The following is an 18,087-nucleotide window of genomic DNA, read 5'->3' as shown; positions in this document are numbered from 1 at the left end:
CTGGAGAAAGACCTTCTGGTGGCTCCATGGGCCACCACCCACCAGAAACTGGAGCCTGGTGGGACCACAAGATCTTCTGGCGGATCCATGGGCCACCACCCCATCAGAACCTGGAGCCTGGTGGGCCACAGGATCTTCTGGTGGTTCCTCAGACCTGGAGCCTGGTGGGACCACAAGATCTTGTGGTGGTTCCTCAGAACCTGCTGAGACTCAACAAAGACCTTGTGGTGCCTCCACATGCCACCACCCACCTCAACCTCCACCTTGATGACCCAACCACGCCTCTTCCCCCTCCTTCCTCAACCTCCCAATCCCCCTTAGATACCACCCACCACCCCATCCCCATCCCACCTGAGCTGGAGGACAGAGCTGGTGGTGCTGGCGCTTTGCTCCATGGTGGGGCTGGTAGCGCTGCTCTTGGTGGTGCTGGTGGCTTTATCGTGGATGTCCTTCAAAAAGTTGTGTTGGAGAACAGAGAAGGGGGGTGATGCGCCACCGGGACTTGTCCAACATCCGCCGCACCAAGTCCTTGAACTTCAGGTTGGGGCCACCTCCATGGTCCCCAAGTCCACCATGACCACATTGGGGCCACCTCCACGGTCCCAAAGACCACCTTGACCCTGTCAAGGATGTCCCCATGGTCACCAAGGCCACCTTGACCATGTTGGGGCCACCTCCATGGTCCTCAAGGCCACCTTGACCCTCTCAATCATTTCGCCAGGGTCCCCGAGGCCACCATGACCATCTTGGGTACATCCCCATGGTCCCCAAGGCCACCTTGACCATGTTGGGGGACACCTCCATGGTCCACAAGATCACCTTGACCCTGTCAAGAATGTCCCCATGGACACCAAGGCCACCATGACCATGTTGGGGCCACCTCCATGGTCCCCTGAGGCCACCATGACCATGTTTGGGCCACCTCCATGGTCTCCAAGGCCACCATGACCTTCTTGACATCTTCCTCCACATCCCCAAGGCCACCTCGACCCTGTCAGGGCACGTCCCAAGCTCCCCCACCTCACCCTGACCCCCCCCCGATGACCCCCCCTGTGGTCCCACCCCAAACCCTCCCCCTTCCCCCCCCAGGCCCCACCCACCTCGTTGGCACCGCTGAAGAGGGGCTGGCCCATGTGCATCTCCACCAGGATGAGCCCAGGAACCACATGGCTATGGCCAGGTCGTTGGGCAGCCCCAACAGCACCTCAGGGGACCAGTAGAACCGGCTCTGGATGTACTGGGAGATCTGGGGAAGGGGGCTGGGCGTCAGACAGGGGCGTGGGGCCTCACCTGGGGGAGGGGCTTAACCATGAGGGGCGGGGTTTAGGACCTAGGGGGGAAACCACATTTGGGCAAGAAAGGGTGTATGTGTCTTTAAAAATGGGGAGGCAGGAACCCGAGAGGGTGTGGCCTCAACGAGGGGGCAGGGCTTCACTGAAGGGGGAGAGGCCTCAGCAGGGGGCAGGGCTTAGGACCTAGGGGTAAGGGATGACCACCTTTAAGCAATAAGGGGTGTATGTCTTTAAAAATGGGGGGCGGGGACCTATGGGGGCAGGGCTTCCCCGATGGGGGCGGGGCTTAGGACCTGGGGACAGGGGAGATCCCCTTTGGGCCATAAGGGGTGTACATGTCTTTAAAAAGGGGCAGGTGGAAAGGTTAGGGGGCAGGGTGTCAGACCAGGGGCGGGGCTTCACCGAGAGGCGTGGCCTCGACGGGGGGGCAGGGGTTAGGACCTAGGAGGAAGGGGAAAACCCCCTTTGGGCAATAAGGGCTGTATGTGTCTTTAAAAATGGGGGGGGGGACACACCGGAGGGTGCGGGTCCTCACTGGTGAGGGCGCGGCCTGACATGGGGGGCGGGGTTTAGGACCATTGGGAAAGGGGAGACCCCTTCGGGCAATAAGGGGTGTATGTGTCTTTAAAAAAGGGCAGGGGAAATGGTTAGGGGGAGGGGTGTCAGACCTGGGGGCGTGGCTTCAATGAGGGGGCGGGGGTTTACCTTGCCCCCTCCTCCCCACCCCCCAGCCCCAAATGGGCTGGGTCTACCGAGAGTGTCCACAGGGGGGCGCTACCGGCATCCCGAAAGTGGGGGGGGAGGGGCAGGACCCCCCGAGGCTTCACCCATCAATACCAGGGGTCCCAGGTGCTCCGAGCGGTCCTAGTGCCCCCACCCATTTCAGGGGTTCCGGGGTCCCCAGTGCCCCCCTCCCCATTTCAGGGGTCTCAGGTGCTCCGAGGGGTCTTAGTGCCCGCCTCCCCATTTCAGGGGTCCTGGGGTCCCAGTGCCCCCCTCCTCATTTCAGGAGTACCAAGGTTGCCCCCTCCCCATTTCAGGGGTTTCAGCCCCACTCCCCCTCCCCATTTCAGGGGTCCTAGTGCCCCCCCCTCCCCATTTCAGGGGTCCCGGGGTCCCTAGTGCCCCCCCTCTCCCCATTTCAAGGGTCCCAGGGGGCTCTAGGGACCCAGTGAAACCAGTATGGCCCAGTAGAGTGGGGACACACACCGGGAGGTGGAACTGGTGAGGGGGGCCTCTGGGCCTCAGTTTACCTGCGGAGGCTGGGGGGAACTGAGAGGAAGTGGTCTGGAATAGGGGGGAACTGGCTTGGAACTGGGTCGGGGGAACTGGGATGGGACTAGGATGCTGGGGGGGGGAACGAACTGGGAGGGGACTGGGAGGAACTCAGACAGGACTGGGATGGAGTGGGGGAGAAACGAGGATGGGACTGGAGGGAACTGGGATGCTGGGGGGAGAAACTGGGTGGGCCAGGACCGGAATACTCGCCCAGTACTGGGAGACCCACTCCAGTACTGGACAGGTGTACTAGTACTGTGCGTGACTGGGGGAGCCATACTGGTATGGGATGGACCATAGGCCCAGGAGGGGTCATACTGGTATGGGATGTGTGTGTATCATACTGGTCCTGGAAGGGGTCATACTGGTCCAGGAGGGGGTCAAACTTGTCCTGGGGGGAGCCCATACTGGTCAGGGAGGGGTCATACTGGTGCTAGGGAGCCCATACTGGTCCCGGGGGGGGTCATACTAGTCATGGGGAGCCCATACTGGTCTAGGGAGAGTCATACTGGTCCCAAGGGGGATCATACTGGCTCCGGGGAGCCTGTACTGGTGTGGGGAGGCATACTGGTCCCGGGGGAGGGATGTGTGTGTATACTGGTCCCGGGGAGCCCATACTGGTCCGGGGTGCGGGTGTGTGCCATACCGGTCCCAAGGAGCCTGTACTGGTCGGGGGGGGTGTCATACTGGTCCCAGTCTGAGGAAGCCATGCGGGAACCGGTACTGGGAAAGGGGAACCGGGATGGGGGTGAGGGGGAACCGGGGCCGGATGGGGGCGGTGGGGAACCGGTACTGGGAGACACGGAGCCGGCACCGGGGGAGGGAAACCGGGATGGAGCCGGTACCGGGGCCACAGAACCGTACCGGCTGAGGGGGCCCGGTGAGGCGGGGGGGCGGGGCGGGGCCGCGCCCGGGGGCCCGGAGCCGGGCCCGGCCTGAGGTGAGCGGCCCGCGGGGCCCGGTACCGTGCGAAAGGGAGGGGGGGGGGGGGGGGGGGAAGCGGGTCTCACCTGCGGCAGCGGCGCTGGGCGGAGCGGCCCGGGGAGGGGGGGGGGGGGGGGGGGGGGGGGGGGGGGGGGGGGGGGGGGGGGGGGGGGGGGTGGAAGTCCCGGGCCCGGCTGCCCCAGTAACGTCCGCGGAACAAACCACCCCAGCAACCTCCGCGGAAAAAAAATGGCGGCCACAACCCGCCACCGCCCCGCCCCCCCCGGTCCTCCCGCCAATCAGCCCCCCTCACGGCTCCCCCTGCTAACCAATCACCGCTCCGCTCTGCCCCTTCCCTGCCCCGCCCCCCTCGATCGCGCACCTCCCTCTCTCTGGCCCCCGCCCAAAAGGGAGGGCGCCGCGCACGCGCAGGGCGCAGCCGCCGAGCCCGCCCCCTCCGTGGGGGCGTGACTTAGGCAAAACCACGCCCCCCCCCGAACCCACCCCCGGTGGGCTCAGCACCTCTCCCAGCGGTTTAATTACCCCCCCCCCCCCCCCCGGGGTAATTATTCCCCCAGTCTGGCCCCCCCCGGGCTACTTACCCCCCAGGTTACCCCCCCCAGGTTTATTTAACCCCCCCCAGCTAATTATAACGCCAGTTTACCCCCTCCTGTTTAATTACCCCCCAGGGGATTAATTGCCCCAGAACTCAGACTAATTGCCCCCCCCCCCCCCCCCCCCCCAATTTACACCGCCCCCCCCGGAAATTAACTGCCCTCCCCAGGGCTAATTACCCTCCCAGGGGATTAATTAACCCCCCCGGGCTAATTATCCCTCAATTTACACCACCCACCACCCCACCACCCGGGGCTAATTACCCCCCAATTTACACACACACACACACCCTGGCTTAATTACTCGCCAGGGGATTAATTGCTCCCCAGGGCTAATTACCCCCCCCAATATCTACCCCCACCACTGGCAATTAATTGCCCTCACCCCGGGCTAATTACCCCCATTTACCCCCCACAGGGAATAAATTGCCCCCACAGGGCTAATTACCACCCCCAATTTACCCCCCACCCCCCCCCCGCCTACTAATTACCCCTCCCATGGGATTAATTGCCCCCCCCCCCGGGCTAGTTACCCCCCAATTTACACCCCCCAGGGTTAATTACCCCCCCCAGTCATGTCCCATCCCCCACTAATTACCCCTCCCACAGGATTAATTGCCCCCCCCCCCCGACTAATTATCCCCAATTTACCTCCCCCAGCCTAATTACCCCCCCCCGGGAATTAACTGCTCCCCTCCTGGAACTAATTACCCCCCCCCCCCAGCTTACCCCCCACTGGTCTAATTACCCCCCCCAGGGGATTAATTGCCCCCCTCTGGGCTAATTACCCCCCAGTTTACCCCCCCCAAGAGATTAATTGCCCCCCAAACTCCAGCTAATTACCCCCCCAGTTTACACCCCACCCCCCGGGCATTTAAGTGTGTGTGTGTATGTGTGTGTGCCCCCCCCCCCCCCGCATTTAATTGTATCCCCCCTAATTACACCCCCCAGTTAATTACCCCCCCATTTTGCCCCACCAGCTAATTACCCCCCCCCATTACTCCTCTCAGGGACTAATTGCCCCCCCTCCCCCCAGTAACTGTGCCCCCCCCCCCCCCGCTTAATTACCCCCCCACTAATTATCCCCCCAGCCATAAGTCACATTTTTCCCTTTATTTTAATAAACCCCGCCCCTCCCCCCACCCCCAAAAAAACCCCAAAATCGTCAGAATTTGCCCCAAAATGGGGAGGGGAGGGGGGGAGTGGCAGGTGAAAAGACGTCACTTCTGCTTGGGGGGGGGCCTGGGGAGGAGAGGGGGCACTGGTCAGTGACCAGTTCTTCCCAGTATGGCCCAGTCCCTCCAGTATTGCCACCAGTCCCGTCCCAGTATGGCCAAGTGCCCTCCCAGTATGGACCAGCCCCTCCCAGTATGGCCGCCAGTCCCCTCCCAGTCCAGCCCAGTGCCCTCAGTCGCCCCCAAGTCTCCTCCCAGCACATCCCAGTCTGTCCCAGTGCCCCCCCAGTCTCCACCCAGTCCCTCCCAGTGCCCCCCAAGTCCCCCCCCCCAACTCCCAGTTCCCCTCCAGTCCCCTCATAGTCCATCCTACTGCCCACCACTCCTCTCCCAGTCCATCCCACTGACCTTCAAGCACCTCCCAGTGCCTCCCAATGCCCTCCCAGTACCCCCCACTCTCCGCCCAGTGCCCTCCTAGCCCTTCATAGTACCCACAGTCCCCTCCCAATCCCTCTCAGTCCCCTCCTAGCCCCTCCCAGTGCATCCCAGTCCCCTCCCAGTGTCCCTCAGTTCCCACCCAGTCCATCCCAGTGCCCTCCCAGTTCCCCCCAGTCCCTCCCATTGCCCCCCAGTCCCACCTGTAGACCCCCACCACACAGCGTGGTCCCTCTCATAGGGCTCAGTGTCAGCTGCTCCTGCGGCTTCATCTGCTCAGCTGTCATCTTCCTCACCTCGCCCGCGAACACTGCCTCGGGCGCCCGCCGTCGAGTCGATGCAGTTCGCCTGGGGGGGGGGGGGGAGGGGGGTTAGGGGGAGGCTGGGGGACCCCCAGCAGGCGCCACACGCCTTACTGGATCTTACTAGGAGCTCGGGGACATGGCACTGGGTCATACTGGGAGGCTGGGGGGCTGTTACTGGGGCTCAATGGGAGCCCAGAGACCAGGAGACCTGTCACTGGTTCTTACTGGAGCTCAGGGACACAGCACTGGGCCTTACTGGGAGCCCAGAGACCCACTACTGGGCTCACAGGGAGCCCCGGGCACACGTCACTGGGTCATACTGGGAGCCTGGGGACCCATAACTGCTCCCGCTTCCCAGTACTGGTCCCCACTGGCGCCCAGTGGCCCTTTACTGGTCCTTACTGGCACCCAGTGGTCTTTACTGGTCCTTACTGGTGCCTGGTGTCCTGTTACTGGTCCTCACCAGCTCCTAGCACCCCATTACTGGTCATTACTGGTTCCCAGTAGTGGGTACTGGTCCCTACTGGTTCCTGCTTCCAGTACTAGCTGCTACTGGTTCCCACTTCCAGTACTGGTCCTTACTGGTTCCCAGTGGCCCTTTACTGGTCCTGACTGGTCCATACTGGTGCCCAGCGCCCCCATTACTGGTCCTCACCAGCTCCCAGTGCCCAAGTACTGGTCAGTGGCGGGTACTGCTGCATACTGGTCTATACTGGTGCATACTGATCCATACTGGTGCATACTAGCCCATACTGGTGGCTTACCTTGATGGAGATGACAAAGTGGCCACCGTTGCGCAGGAAGTTGTGGGCGTTGAGGGCCACGATGCGCGTCTGGTCGGGCTGTGCCACGTCAGCGAAGATCACATCCACCATGCCTGGGGTGGGGGAGGGGACACCTCAGTCACGGGCACCCCAACCCCCACCCATCCCCCACCCCGGACACCCCCAACTTGTCCCCGAGACCTGGGAGACCCCAAAATACCTCCCAGCCACCCCGTCAACCCAGCCCTGCCCCCCAAAATCACCCCAAGAACCTCTCGGAGGTGCCTTGAAGGACCCTCCAGATGTTCTCCAGGAGCTCAGAGAACCCCAAAGTCTTCTCCAGCACCACCAAATGCCTCCAAGAGTTTCACAAAACCCCAAACTACGTCAGAAACCTCTTGGAGACACCTTGAAGGACCCTCCCAGACCTTCGCCAGCACCTGCAAACCACCTTGAAGGCCACCTAGATCTTCTCCAGAACCTTCTAGAGACTCCCAAAGTCTTCTCCAGCACCACCAAATCCCTCCAAGAGCCTCACAAAACCCAAAACCACCTCAGAAACCTCTCAGAGGTGTATTGAAGGACCTCCAGGCCTTCTAGAAAGCCTCCAAACTATACCTTGAAGACCACCTACATCTTCTCCAAAACCTTCTAGAGACCCCCAAAGTGCTCTTCAGCACCACCAAATCCCTCCAAGAGCCTCACAGAACCCAAAACTATGTCAGGAACATCTCAGAGGTGCCTTGAAGGACCCTCCAGACCTTCTCCAAGACCTCCAAACCACCCTGAAAGCCACCCAGATGTTCTCCAGAACCTTCTGGAGTAGTGGTGGCGCCTCACCGATGAGCATTCGGTACTTGTGGGGGTGCCGGGCGTCCTCAATGACCGGGATGACGTTGGTGCGTTTCTTGGCCACGTTGATGAGGTCCCGGCTGAGCGGTGGGAGAACTCGACCGGCATAAACCAGCCCCTCCTGGAGAGGGGGACAGGTCCTCATGGTGGGGGACATCTTCAGGGACATGGGGCCACCACCCAATGGACTTCCAGATCCAAGCCCACGGAGATGCCACCTCCAGGCTGTCCCCAAACCCACAGAGATACCACCTCCCCAAGCCCATGCAGATGCCACCTCCACGTTGTCACCAGCCCCCTGGAGATGCCACCATCCAGAAGCCCATGCAGATGCCACCTCCCCAAGCCCATGCAGATGCCACTTCCAGAAACCCATGCAGATGCCCCTCCCCAACCCCATGGAGATGCCACCTCCAGAAACCCATGCAGATGCCCACTCCCCAACCCCATGGAGATGCCACCTCCAGAAGCATGTCCAGATGCCACCCCCCCAGCCCCCTGAAGATGCCACCTCCAGAAGCATGTGCAGATGCCACCTCCCCATCCCCCCTGGAGATGCCACCACCACAACCCTGTGCAGATGCCACCTCCAGAAACATGCGCAGATACCACCTCCCCAACCCCATGGAGATGCCACCACCAACAACCCCATGGAGATACCACCTCCAGAACCCCATGCAGATGCCACCTCCTCCCCTCCCCCTCCCCCCAGGTGGTGGCCCCGTGTCCTCACCGGCCCCACGATGTCGGAGACGTGGGACACTGTTGTCCCCGAGGCGGCGCCCAGGTACAGGACCTTGGTCCCCGGCCGGATGTGGATCTGGTCGATGCCACCCAAGATGGCGGCTGCCAACTTGGAGCGGAAGGGGTTCCAGGCGCGGTACTCCACCTTGGTGTCACCGTCCCTGGGGACAGGGACACAGGGGGACAGGTCACCTGGTGTCACGGTGTCCCATGGACACCTCCAGCCACCAGTGCCAGCAGTATCGCCTCCCAGTGCCACCAGTATGGAGCCGAAGAAGGTCCTGGTGGTGGCCACCATCTTGGTGACACCACCGTGAGTCACTGTCATGATCATGGGGACATCAGGTGACATGTCACCCACCAGCTATGGTGTCCCATGGACACTTCCAGCCACCAGTGCCACCTCCCAGTATGGAGCTGGAGAAGGGTTGTGGTGATGGCCACCATCCTGGAAGTGGCCAACACCCTGGTGCCACCACCTTGATGTCACCATCCCGGAGACAGGGACACGGGGGGACAAGTCCACCTGGTGGTCATGGTGCCCCGTGGACAGCCCCAGCCACCAGTGCCACCAATATTGAGCCGGAGAAGTTCCTGGTGGTGACCAGCACCTTGGTGGACAACCACCATGAGTCACTATCATGGGGACAGGGACACATGGGGGACACGTGACCCACCAGCTGTGGTGTTCCATGGACACCCCCAGCCTCCCAGTGCCACTTCCCAGTGCTCCCAGTATGGAGCTGGAGAAGGTCCTGGTGGTGGCCACCATCTTGGTGGAACCACCACAAGTCATTATCATGATCATGGGGCCATCAGAGGACACGTCACCCACCAGCTGTGGTGCCCTATGGACACCCCCAGCCTCCCAGTACCACCAGTATCACCTCCCAGTATGGAGCTGGAGAACGTCCTGGTGCTCTTCTCTGGGCTCTCCCAGTGGCACCAGTGCCTCCCAGTTGCCCCCAGCGCCCTCCCAGTGCTTGTCCAGTCCCTCCCGGTTTACTCCCAGTCCCTTTCCAGTCACGCCCAATCCCTCCCTGTCACACCCAGTCCCTTCCCAGTTCCCCCAGTCCCATCCCAGTGCCTCCCAGTCTCCTCCAAATCACCCCCAGTCCCTTCCCCAGTTCCTCCCAGTCTCCTCCAAATCACCCCCAGCTCCTCTCCAGTTACCACCAGGCCCTTCCCCAGCCCCTCCCAGTCCCCCCAGTGCTCCCAGTACCTCCCACGCGATCCGTTTCTCCCCGTACACTGACTCCCCCGGCACCAGTTCCGTGTCACCAGCGCATCCTCACGGCCTCGGCAGATGAACACGCCTGGGGGAGGGGCAGCACCCACGGCACAGAGCTGCCCCCACAGCCCCTACCCCCAGAGTCTCACCCCCACCCCCCCTCCCCCCAAGGACCCACAGCCCCTCTCCCACCCCAACAGCCCCTCCCCCTCTGCTTCTCCCTCTTCCCCCACAGCCCCTCCCCCCAGGATCCCCTGCCCCTCCCCTCCACCCACAGCCCCTCCCCACTCCCCCCAAGGACCTCCCACCCCTCCCCCCTAGAGCCCCTCCTCCACCCCTTGCCCCTCCCCCTCTCCTTGTCTCTCCCTCAGTTACAGCCCCTCCCCCCGCAGCCCCTCCCCATTCCCCCCAAGGACCCTCCGCCCCTCCCCCCACAGCCTCTCCCCTCTAGCCCCCTCCCCCACAACCCCTCCCCTTGCCCCTCCCCCAGAGCCCCCTCCTTCTCCCAGCCCCTCCCACAGCCTCACCCCAGCCCCTCCCCCCTCCCCTTCCCCTCCCCCCAGCCCCGCCCCCACCCACCTTCGTGCCGATGTGGCTCCACCGTCACTTTCTTGCCACCCTTGAAGCCACCGCGGCCGCCCCTCCCCCCGCCCCTCCCCCCCACCCCTCCCCCCCCGGGCCGGCCGCCCCTCCCCCGCCCTGCGGAGCCCGCCCCCAGCGGGGCTGGAAAACTGCCACCTGTGGGGGGGAAAGGAAAATGGGGTTACTGGGAGCACTGGGATGGGGGGGAGGGACAGTGGGAATGGGGAAGAGGCACTGGCTTTACTGGGAGCACTGGGAAAAGAAGAGGGGCAGTGGGTTTACTGGAGCACTGGGAAGGGGGTGGAGAAGTGCTGTGATTACTGGGAGCCCTGGGAATGAGGGAGGAGGAGCAGTGGGAATGGGGGAGGGGCTCTGGGAATCGGGGAAGGGGTCGTGAGTTTACTGGGAGCACTGGGAAGGGGGAGAGGAGCACTGAGGTTACTGGGAGCACTGGGAAGGGGGGAGAGGCACCCGGATTTACTAGGAGCACTGGGAATGGGGGTACCGGGGTTACTGGGATCACTGGGAAGGGGGGGGAGCAGTGGGAATGGGGGAGGGGCACTGGGCATACTGGGGGAGGGGATGGAGAGGAAACTGGGCATGCCCGGGAGGAGGCAAAAGGGAAGCTGGGTATACTGGGAGTGCAACCTAGCATACTGGCGAGGGGACAAAGGGGAAACTGGCATACTGGGGACATACTGGGAAGGGATGGGGGGAACTAGGCACACTGGGAGTGTGACTGGGCATACTGGGGGAAGGGCAGATGGTAACTGGGCATACTGGGGAGCACTGGGCATACCGGGGAGAGAACAGAGTAGGAACTGGGTGTACTGGGGAGAGGGTAGAAGTGGAACTGGGCATACTGGGGGAGAGGACAGGGGCTAACTGGGCGTGCGGGGGGGAACTGGGCATACTGGGAAGGGGACAGGAAGTAAACTGGCGGGGGGGGGGAGGAGTCAGACTGGGAGGGCATGGGGGTTCCCAGTGCCATACTAGGAACACTGGGAGGGCCCCACTCACCTCGGCCCCCCCGGAAGCCGCCGCGGCCGCCGCCGCCCCCCCCGGGGGCTGAACCCTGTTGGGAGCCGCCGGTCAAACTGGGAGCACTGGGAGGGGACTAGGAGCGCTGCAGAGAGCTCCCAGCTCCTGCCCAGTAACCCCCCACTGGCTCCCAGTATTCCCAGTTTAGGTCAACTACCCTCTTGGTCACCCCCCAAGTACACCCCAGCTGCTCCCCAGTCCATCCCAGTTGCCCCCAGTGCCACTTCGTTCCTCCCTCTTAACTCCCAGTCTCTCCCAGTGCCATCCCAGTTACCCACCAGTCCCTCCAGCGCCATCCCCAGTACCCCCAGCCCCTCTCAGTTGCCCCCCAGTCCTCCCAATGCCCCCAATCCCATCCCAGTTACCCCCCAATCCCTCCCAGTTATACCTGTCCCCCCCAGTACATACCAGCTCTCCCAATGCCCCAGTACATCCCAGTCCTATCCCAGTTACCCCCCCAGTCCCATCCCAGCGCCCCCAGTCCCTCCCCAGTTACCCCGTCCCTCCCAGTCCCATCCCAGCCCCCCAGTACATCCCAGTCCCCCCTCTGTCCCTCCAGTGCCCCAGCCCATCCCAGTTAGCCCAACTACCCCCAAGTAAATCCCAGCCCTCCCAGTGCCCCCCCGTCCACCCCTAGTCCCATCCCAATTACCACCCAGTCCCTCCCAGTTACCCCCAGTGCCACGCTAGTCCCTCCCAGTGCCCCCCCGTACATCCCAGCCCTCCCTGTGCCCCCAGTATATCCCAGTCCATCCCAGTCACCCCCCCAGTCTCTCCCAGTGCCTGTTACCACCCTAGTTCATCCCAGTCCCCCCCCAGTCCTATCCGAGTTACCACCCAGTCCCCTCCCAGTTCCACCCAGTACATCCCAGCCCTCTCAGTACAGCCCAGCCCCCCCCAGTTACTCCCTAGTCCCTCCCAGTCCATCCCTGACCCCCCCAGTCCCATCCCAGTTACCCCCCAATCCCTCCCAGTGGCCCGCAGTCCCATCCAGTTACCCCCCAGTTCCTCCAGTACATCCCAGCCCTCCCAGTTATCGCCCAGTCCTCAGAGTCCCATCCCAGTCCCCTTCCAGTCCCCCCCAGTACATCCCAGCCCCCTCCAGGGCCCCCAGTCCACGTCCATCCACTCCCATCCCAGTTATCCCCAGTCTCTCCCAGTCCCTCCCATTACCCGCAATCCCCCCAAGTAAATCCCAGCCCTCCCAGTGGCCCCCAGTCCGTATCCCAGTACCCCCCAGTCCCTCCCAGTGCCCCCAGTCCCATCCCACTTCCCTCCCAGTCCCCACCCTGGCCTCATCCCGCCGCTGCTGCACGCGGGCCCACACGCGCCTCTGCCCCGGATCCGGAAGCGCCGCCCCAAGCCCCGCCCGGCACCGCACATGCGCGTCCCGCCCCCTCGGCGTCAAGGCCCCAAGCCGGGCGGAAGTGCCCAGGAGGGCAGCAGCGGCAGTGGTTGCCCGGGTCCTAGAGCCCGCCGGAGACCCCGAAAACGACCCCTGGGGACCCCCCAGGGAACACGGAGGGTGCTGGGGGGGATTTGGGGGGTTCTGAGGGGCGTTTAGGGGTCCGGGGGGGGGTCTGGGGACAGAAACGGGGATTTTGGGGGGTCCGGGGGGGGGATTTAGGGGGTCCTGAGGGGTTTTGGGGGTGCTGGGGGGGATCTGGGTACAGAAATGGGGGGTTTGGGGGGTCCTAGGGGGATTTGGGGGGTTCTGGGGCCATTTTGTGGTGTCCTGGGGGGGGTCTTTGGGCAGGAATGGGCCATTCTGGGGGGTCTGAGACCCATTTTAGGGGTCCTGTAGAGGGGTCTGTGCTTAGGGATGGGCCATTTTGGGGGGGGTTGGGGGGATCCTGGGGTGATTTTGGGGGGTCTTTGGGCAGGTATGGGCCATTTTCGGGGTCCCGGGGGTGTCCTGGGACCAATTTGGGGGGGTCCGGGGGGTTCTTTGGGCAGAGATGTGCAATTTTGGGGGTCCTGGGGGGGTCTTTTGGGCAGGAATGGGCAATTCTGGGGGGTCTGGGGCCCATTTTGGGGGTCCTGGGGGGTCTGTGCTTAGGGATAGGCCATTTTGGGGGGTCCTGGGGGGGTCCTGGGGTCATTTTGGGGGTCTCGGGGGGGGGGTGTCTTTGGGCAGGAATGGGCCATTCTGGGGGCTCTGGGGCCCATTTTGGGCGTCCTGGGGGGGGTCTTTGGGCAGGGATTGAGCCATTTTGGGGTCCTGGGGGTCCCCAGAGGGTGTTTGGGGGTCCTTGGGGGGTACTTCCGGGTAGGCGCGGGGTCCTCCCACCGCGGGCGACGCTCAGTCCTCCTAAGTCCTCTCTATGGCCGCCGCGGTCCTCCAAGCTCCCGCCCCCACCTCCGCGTGTGTCGCTCCACCCGCCGCATCTCTATGGCCGCTCGGCTTAGGTTCGCAGGGCTGGTACTACGTCACTTCCGGCGGCGCGCTGCGCTTCCGCTGCGTCTCCTTGGTTCCAGTTCCGGCTCGGGGGCGGCGGTGGTGAAAGTCACTTTGAGGTCGCGTCGGTGGTACCGGGTGAGGGGGGGGGAACTGGGAGCTACTGGGGAGCGCTGGGGAGGTTAGTGGGGGCTACTGGGAGGGCACGGGGGCGTTGCTGGGAGGGTTACTGGAGGCATTGGGGCGTTGCTGGGAGGGCTACTGGGAGGTTTACTGGTGGCGCTGGGGGGTTACTGGGAGGGTTATTGGTGGCGCTGGGAGGCACTGGAGCTGTTACTGGGAGGGCTACTTGGGAGGGGCTGCTGGTGGTACTGGGGCATTACTGGGAGGGTTGTTGGTGGCACTTGGCTGTTACTGGGAGGGCACTGGGGAAGCACTGGGGGGCACTGGGTGGGTTACCTGGGGCTACTGGGAGGCACGGGGGGCTTCTGTGAGGGCACTGGGGGGGTTACTCTGGGGTTACTGGGGGGTACTGGGTGGGCACTGGGGGGGGTTAATGGGGTGTTACTGGTGGCACTGGGGGGCTTACTGGGGGGTTACTGGTGCCACTGGGTGGGGTTACTGGGAGGCACTGGAGGGCTACTGGTGGGTTACTGGGAGGGCACTGGGGGGGTTATTGGGAGGTTACTGGTGCCACTGGGGGGGTTACTGGGAGGCACTGGAGGGCTACTGGTGGGTTACTGGGAGGCACTGGTGGGTTACTGGGCGGGGTTACTGGAAGGCACTGGCGGGGTTACTGGGAGGGCACTTGGGGGGAGGTTAATTAGCCCGGGGGGTGTAATTAGCCGCACTAATTTGCGCCCATTACCCTCCTTTCTCCTACACAACTGGGTTAATTATTGCTGAGGGGGTTAATTATCCTGGGGGGGACTATTAATGCTGAATTAGCTTAATTAACTCCTAACTAATTAGTAGAGCTAATTAGCCCTTTTGAAATTAACTCTGGTAAAGCTGTTTGTTTCCTAATTATTGTTAAGGAGTTAATTAACGAGTATCTTTTGTGTATGTGGGGTGGTTAATTAGTCCCAGAGAGAGTTAATGACTTTGAGAGGAATATTAATTAGTCCGGGGGGGGGTTAATTAATCCTGTTAATTAGTTACAGAGTAGCTGGGTCTGTCCTTGGTGGTGTTTGTTGTGGTGTTATGGCCACAAACGATGGATTAATTACTACCTGGGGTGATTAATTATCCCAAGAGGTGGCTAACTACCCTCAGAAATTATTAATTAGCCGTGTGGGTCTTAATTAACCCTGTTAATTAGTTAATAGAGTAGATAGGTATATCCCTGTGGCTGTTCCTTACTGGTTTTGTTGGTGTTATGGCCACAAATGATGGTTTAATTACTCCCAGAAGTGATTAATTATCTCAAGGGGGGACTAATTGCCCTCAGAGGAATATTAATTAGCCCAGGAAGGATTAATTAGCCTTGTTAATTAGTTAATAGAGTAGCTGGGTTTGTCCTTGGTGGTGTTTGTGCTGGTGTCACGGCCACAAACGGTGGATTAATTCTCTGGGGGGGGGTGGGGGGGGGGGGGTGGTCATGGCGGGGGGTGTGTGTTAATCACTCCGGGGGGAGGGGATGGCTAATTAACCCCTTCTGCATCATTAACGAGTGCCGGCTGCTAATTAGGCCGCTAATTAGCATGGCGGAGGACATCAAGGCCAAGCTGGAGCGTTACAAGACGGCTCCTTTCGACAGCCGTTTCCCCAACCAGAACCAGACGCGCAACTGCTGGCAGAACTACCTGGGTACTGCCCCTCCCCCCCCGGTCCACCAGGGACCCTCCAGGGGCCACCACGGTCCCTTCCTCCCACCCGGGGGGTCCCCTCGGTGTCTCCTCAGTGTCCCCTCACCCCCCCACCCCCCGCCCCCCCCACAGATTTCCACCGGTGCCAGAAGGCGATGGCGGCCAAAGGGGCAGACGCCAGCCCCTGCCAGTGGTACCAGCGGGTCTACAGGTCCTTGTGTCCCACCTCCTGGGTGAGGGTCCCCAAAGCTCACCAGGTGTCCCCAAATGTCCCCAAGGGTCAATAGGGGTCAACAAGGGTGTCCCCAAAGTTCTGCAAGGGTCAACGTGGGTCACCAAGTGTGTCACCAGGAGTCAGCAAAGGTCAACATGGGTCACCAGGGGTCAACATGGGTCAACAAGGATGCCCCCAGGGTCAACAAGGGTGTCTACAAGGGTCAATGAGGGTCACCAGGGGGTCCCCAAATGTCACCACAGGTCCCCAAGGGTCACCAGGGGTCAACAAGGGTCCCCAGGGCTCCCCAAATGTCACCAAGTGTCCCCACGGTGTCTCCATCGTCCTTGGGTCCCTCAGGGGCCTCCAGGGTGCCCCAAGGTGTCCTCAATGTCCCCAAGATAGTCCCACAGCCCTCACGGTCCCCCAGGGTGTCACCAAGTGTCCTCAGAGTGTCCCCAGGGTGCCCCCAAGTGTCACTATGTGTCCCCAGGGTGTCCCCAAGTGTCCCCAGGGTGTCCTCAAGGTGTCTCCAAAGGTCCCCAGGGTGTCCCCATGGTCCTTGGGTCCCTCAGGGTCCTCCAGGGTGGACCCAAGTGTCCCCAGGGGGTTTGTGTCTGTGTGTCGTGCCCCGCACCCCGGTGTCACCTTGTCCCCTTCCCCCCCCCCCCCAGGTGACCACGTGGGACGAGTACCGCGAGGAGGGGACCTTCCCCGGCAAAATCTGAGCAACCCCCGCCCCTCCCCCACCCCGGAGCTGGAGGGGGGGGGAGGGGACACGGGACACCGCTGAGGGGGGGGACACACACGACACACACTGCTGTCACCCGCCTGGTGGCCAATAAAGGAGTGAACTGGTCACTGGGGTGGTTTTACTGGGGGGGGGGGAGGGGATGGGTGGAGGGAGGGGTCGGAGGGGGTGGGGGAGGGGACAGATCAAAGCCACCGACCACCCCTGGGAGCAAAAGTTTAATGAAGAAATTGGGGGGGATGGGGACACAACTCTCCCCTCCCCCCCCCCCCACTGTGTCCTCTTCCCCCCCTCCTTGGGGACACTACGGGGCCAAGGGGAGGTGGGGGAGGGGCAGCAGGTGGCCCACCAGGTCCCCCGGGGCCACCAAGGTCTGTCCGAGGCCTCGCAGCGGCAGCACTTCCAGCAGCTGGCCTGGGAGGGGGGCGTGGTGGCCACCAACCACTCTTGGTGACCACCAGCCAGTCCTCATCCACCAGCCACCTGGTGGTCCACCAGCCACCTGGTGGCCCACCGGCCACCCATGGTAGCCCATCATCCACCTTGTTGCCCACCAACCACCCCATGGCCCACCAGCCACCTCGTTAGCCACCAACCACCTCGTTGCCCACCAACCACCCATGGTAGTCACCAGGCACCCCTGGTAGCCACCAGCCACCTGGTTGCCCACCAGCCACCCCTGGTGGCCTAGTAGCCACCCCTGGTAGCCACCAGCCACCTTGTTGCCCACAGCCATGTGGTAGCCCACCAGCCACCTTGTTGCCCACCAGCCACTCTTTGGTGGCCACCATCCACCTGGTTGCCCACCAGCCACCCCTGGTGGCCACCTGGCCCCCCCCCCCCCGGTGCCCCTCCCCCCCTCACCTGCCAGCAGGTCCCTCGGCTGCAGCCTGGGGGGGGATGCGCAGGTGGCCCCGGGGTGACAGCGGGGGAGGGGCCGGGGGCACCCCCGGGCTGGAGGGGACACGGAGGGGTGAGGGGGGACACATGGGGGGAGGGGACACCAAAGGGAGGTCACCATGGGGGAGGGGACACCATGGGGGAGGGGACACCAAGAAGGGGACACCATGGAGGTGACATCATGGAGGGGACACCAAGGTGGGGACATCAAGGAGACACCATGGAGGGGACACCAAAGAGAGGTCACCATGGGGGAGGGGACATCATGGAGGGGACACCATCATGGAGGGGACACCAAAAAGAGGTCACCATGGAAGGGACACCAAAGAGGGGACACCGAGGAGGGGACACCAAGGCCACCATGGACCCACAGGGACATCACGGCTGGCCATGGAGGTGACATCACGGCTGCCCATGCCTGGTAGACCACCCCCCCCCCCCGAGTCCCCAACTTGTCCCCTCCCCCCCCGATGTCCCCATGGTCCCCAACTCACGGCAGATGTCGGGTGTCCTCCAGTGTCCCACCCGCGCTCCCGCCTGGTGACAAGCCGCCTCATAGGCACTGAGCACCTCCTGGAGAACCATCTGGAGAACTTCCTGGTGGCCCTCCTGCAGAACCTCCTGGTGGCCCTTCTGGAGAACTTCTTGGTGGCCCTCCTGGAGAACCTCCTGGAGAACCTCCTGGTAGCCCTTCTGGAGAACTTCTTGGTGGCCTTCCTGGAGAACTTTCTGGAGAACCTTCTGGAGAACCTTCTGGTAGCCCTTCTGGAGAACTTCTT

General features: G+C 62.7%; 2 protein-coding genes and 1 long non-coding RNA gene across 5 annotated transcripts; 1 reads left to right on the top strand and 2 right to left on the bottom strand.

The window, feature by feature from the left end:
* Positions 1-6: 6 nt before the first annotated feature.
* LOC114015785 (uncharacterized) lies at positions 7-3,676 on the bottom strand. 3 transcript variants are annotated; one of them, XR_008731493.1, is made up of 3 exons: positions 1,101-1,692; positions 155-620; positions 7-48 (listed from the first exon to the last, which is right to left on the bottom strand). It is a non-coding gene; the product is annotated as an uncharacterized LOC114015785 (long non-coding RNA). The 3 variants fall into 3 exon arrangements; XR_008731494.1 differs by lacking the exon at positions 7-48 and adding an exon at positions 1,869-1,957 and having other exon boundaries at positions 108-620; positions 1,101-1,585; XR_008731492.1 differs by lacking the exon at positions 7-48 and adding an exon at positions 3,581-3,676 and having other exon boundaries at positions 334-620; positions 1,101-1,246.
* A 1,530-nt stretch (positions 3,677-5,206) lies between these two features.
* LOC102058894 (rRNA 2'-O-methyltransferase fibrillarin) lies at positions 5,207-11,533 on the bottom strand. The gene is given in 13 exon segments (XM_055704866.1): positions 5,207-5,350; positions 5,922-5,940; positions 5,943-5,966; positions 5,969-6,041; positions 6,043-6,066; positions 6,788-6,900; positions 7,628-7,760; positions 8,373-8,544; positions 9,613-9,652; positions 9,655-9,699; positions 10,194-10,352; positions 11,217-11,271; positions 11,516-11,533. Coding segments are annotated over 13 exon segments (897 nt in total). The 3' UTR covers positions 5,207-5,328.
* A 2,094-nt stretch (positions 11,534-13,627) lies between these two features.
* LOC102059236 (cytochrome c oxidase subunit 6B1) lies at positions 13,628-16,507 on the top strand. Its single transcript, XM_055705763.1, has 4 exons — positions 13,628-13,773; positions 15,326-15,444; positions 15,576-15,676; positions 16,332-16,507. Exons 2-4 carry the CDS (start codon positions 15,339-15,341, stop codon positions 16,383-16,385), a joined length of 261 nt encoding a protein of 86 aa, XP_055561738.1. The 5' UTR covers positions 13,628-13,773; positions 15,326-15,338; the 3' UTR covers positions 16,386-16,507.
* Positions 16,508-18,087: the final 1,580 nt, after the last annotated feature.

The sequence above is a fragment of the Falco cherrug genome, chromosome 3 (genome assembly GCF_023634085.1).
Source record: "Falco cherrug isolate bFalChe1 chromosome 3, bFalChe1.pri, whole genome shotgun sequence".
Lineage (NCBI taxonomy): Eukaryota > Metazoa > Chordata > Aves > Falconiformes > Falconidae > Falco > Falco cherrug.
The sequence above is the reverse complement of the archived record's forward strand: the minus strand, read 5'-3'. Positions and strand labels throughout refer to the sequence as shown.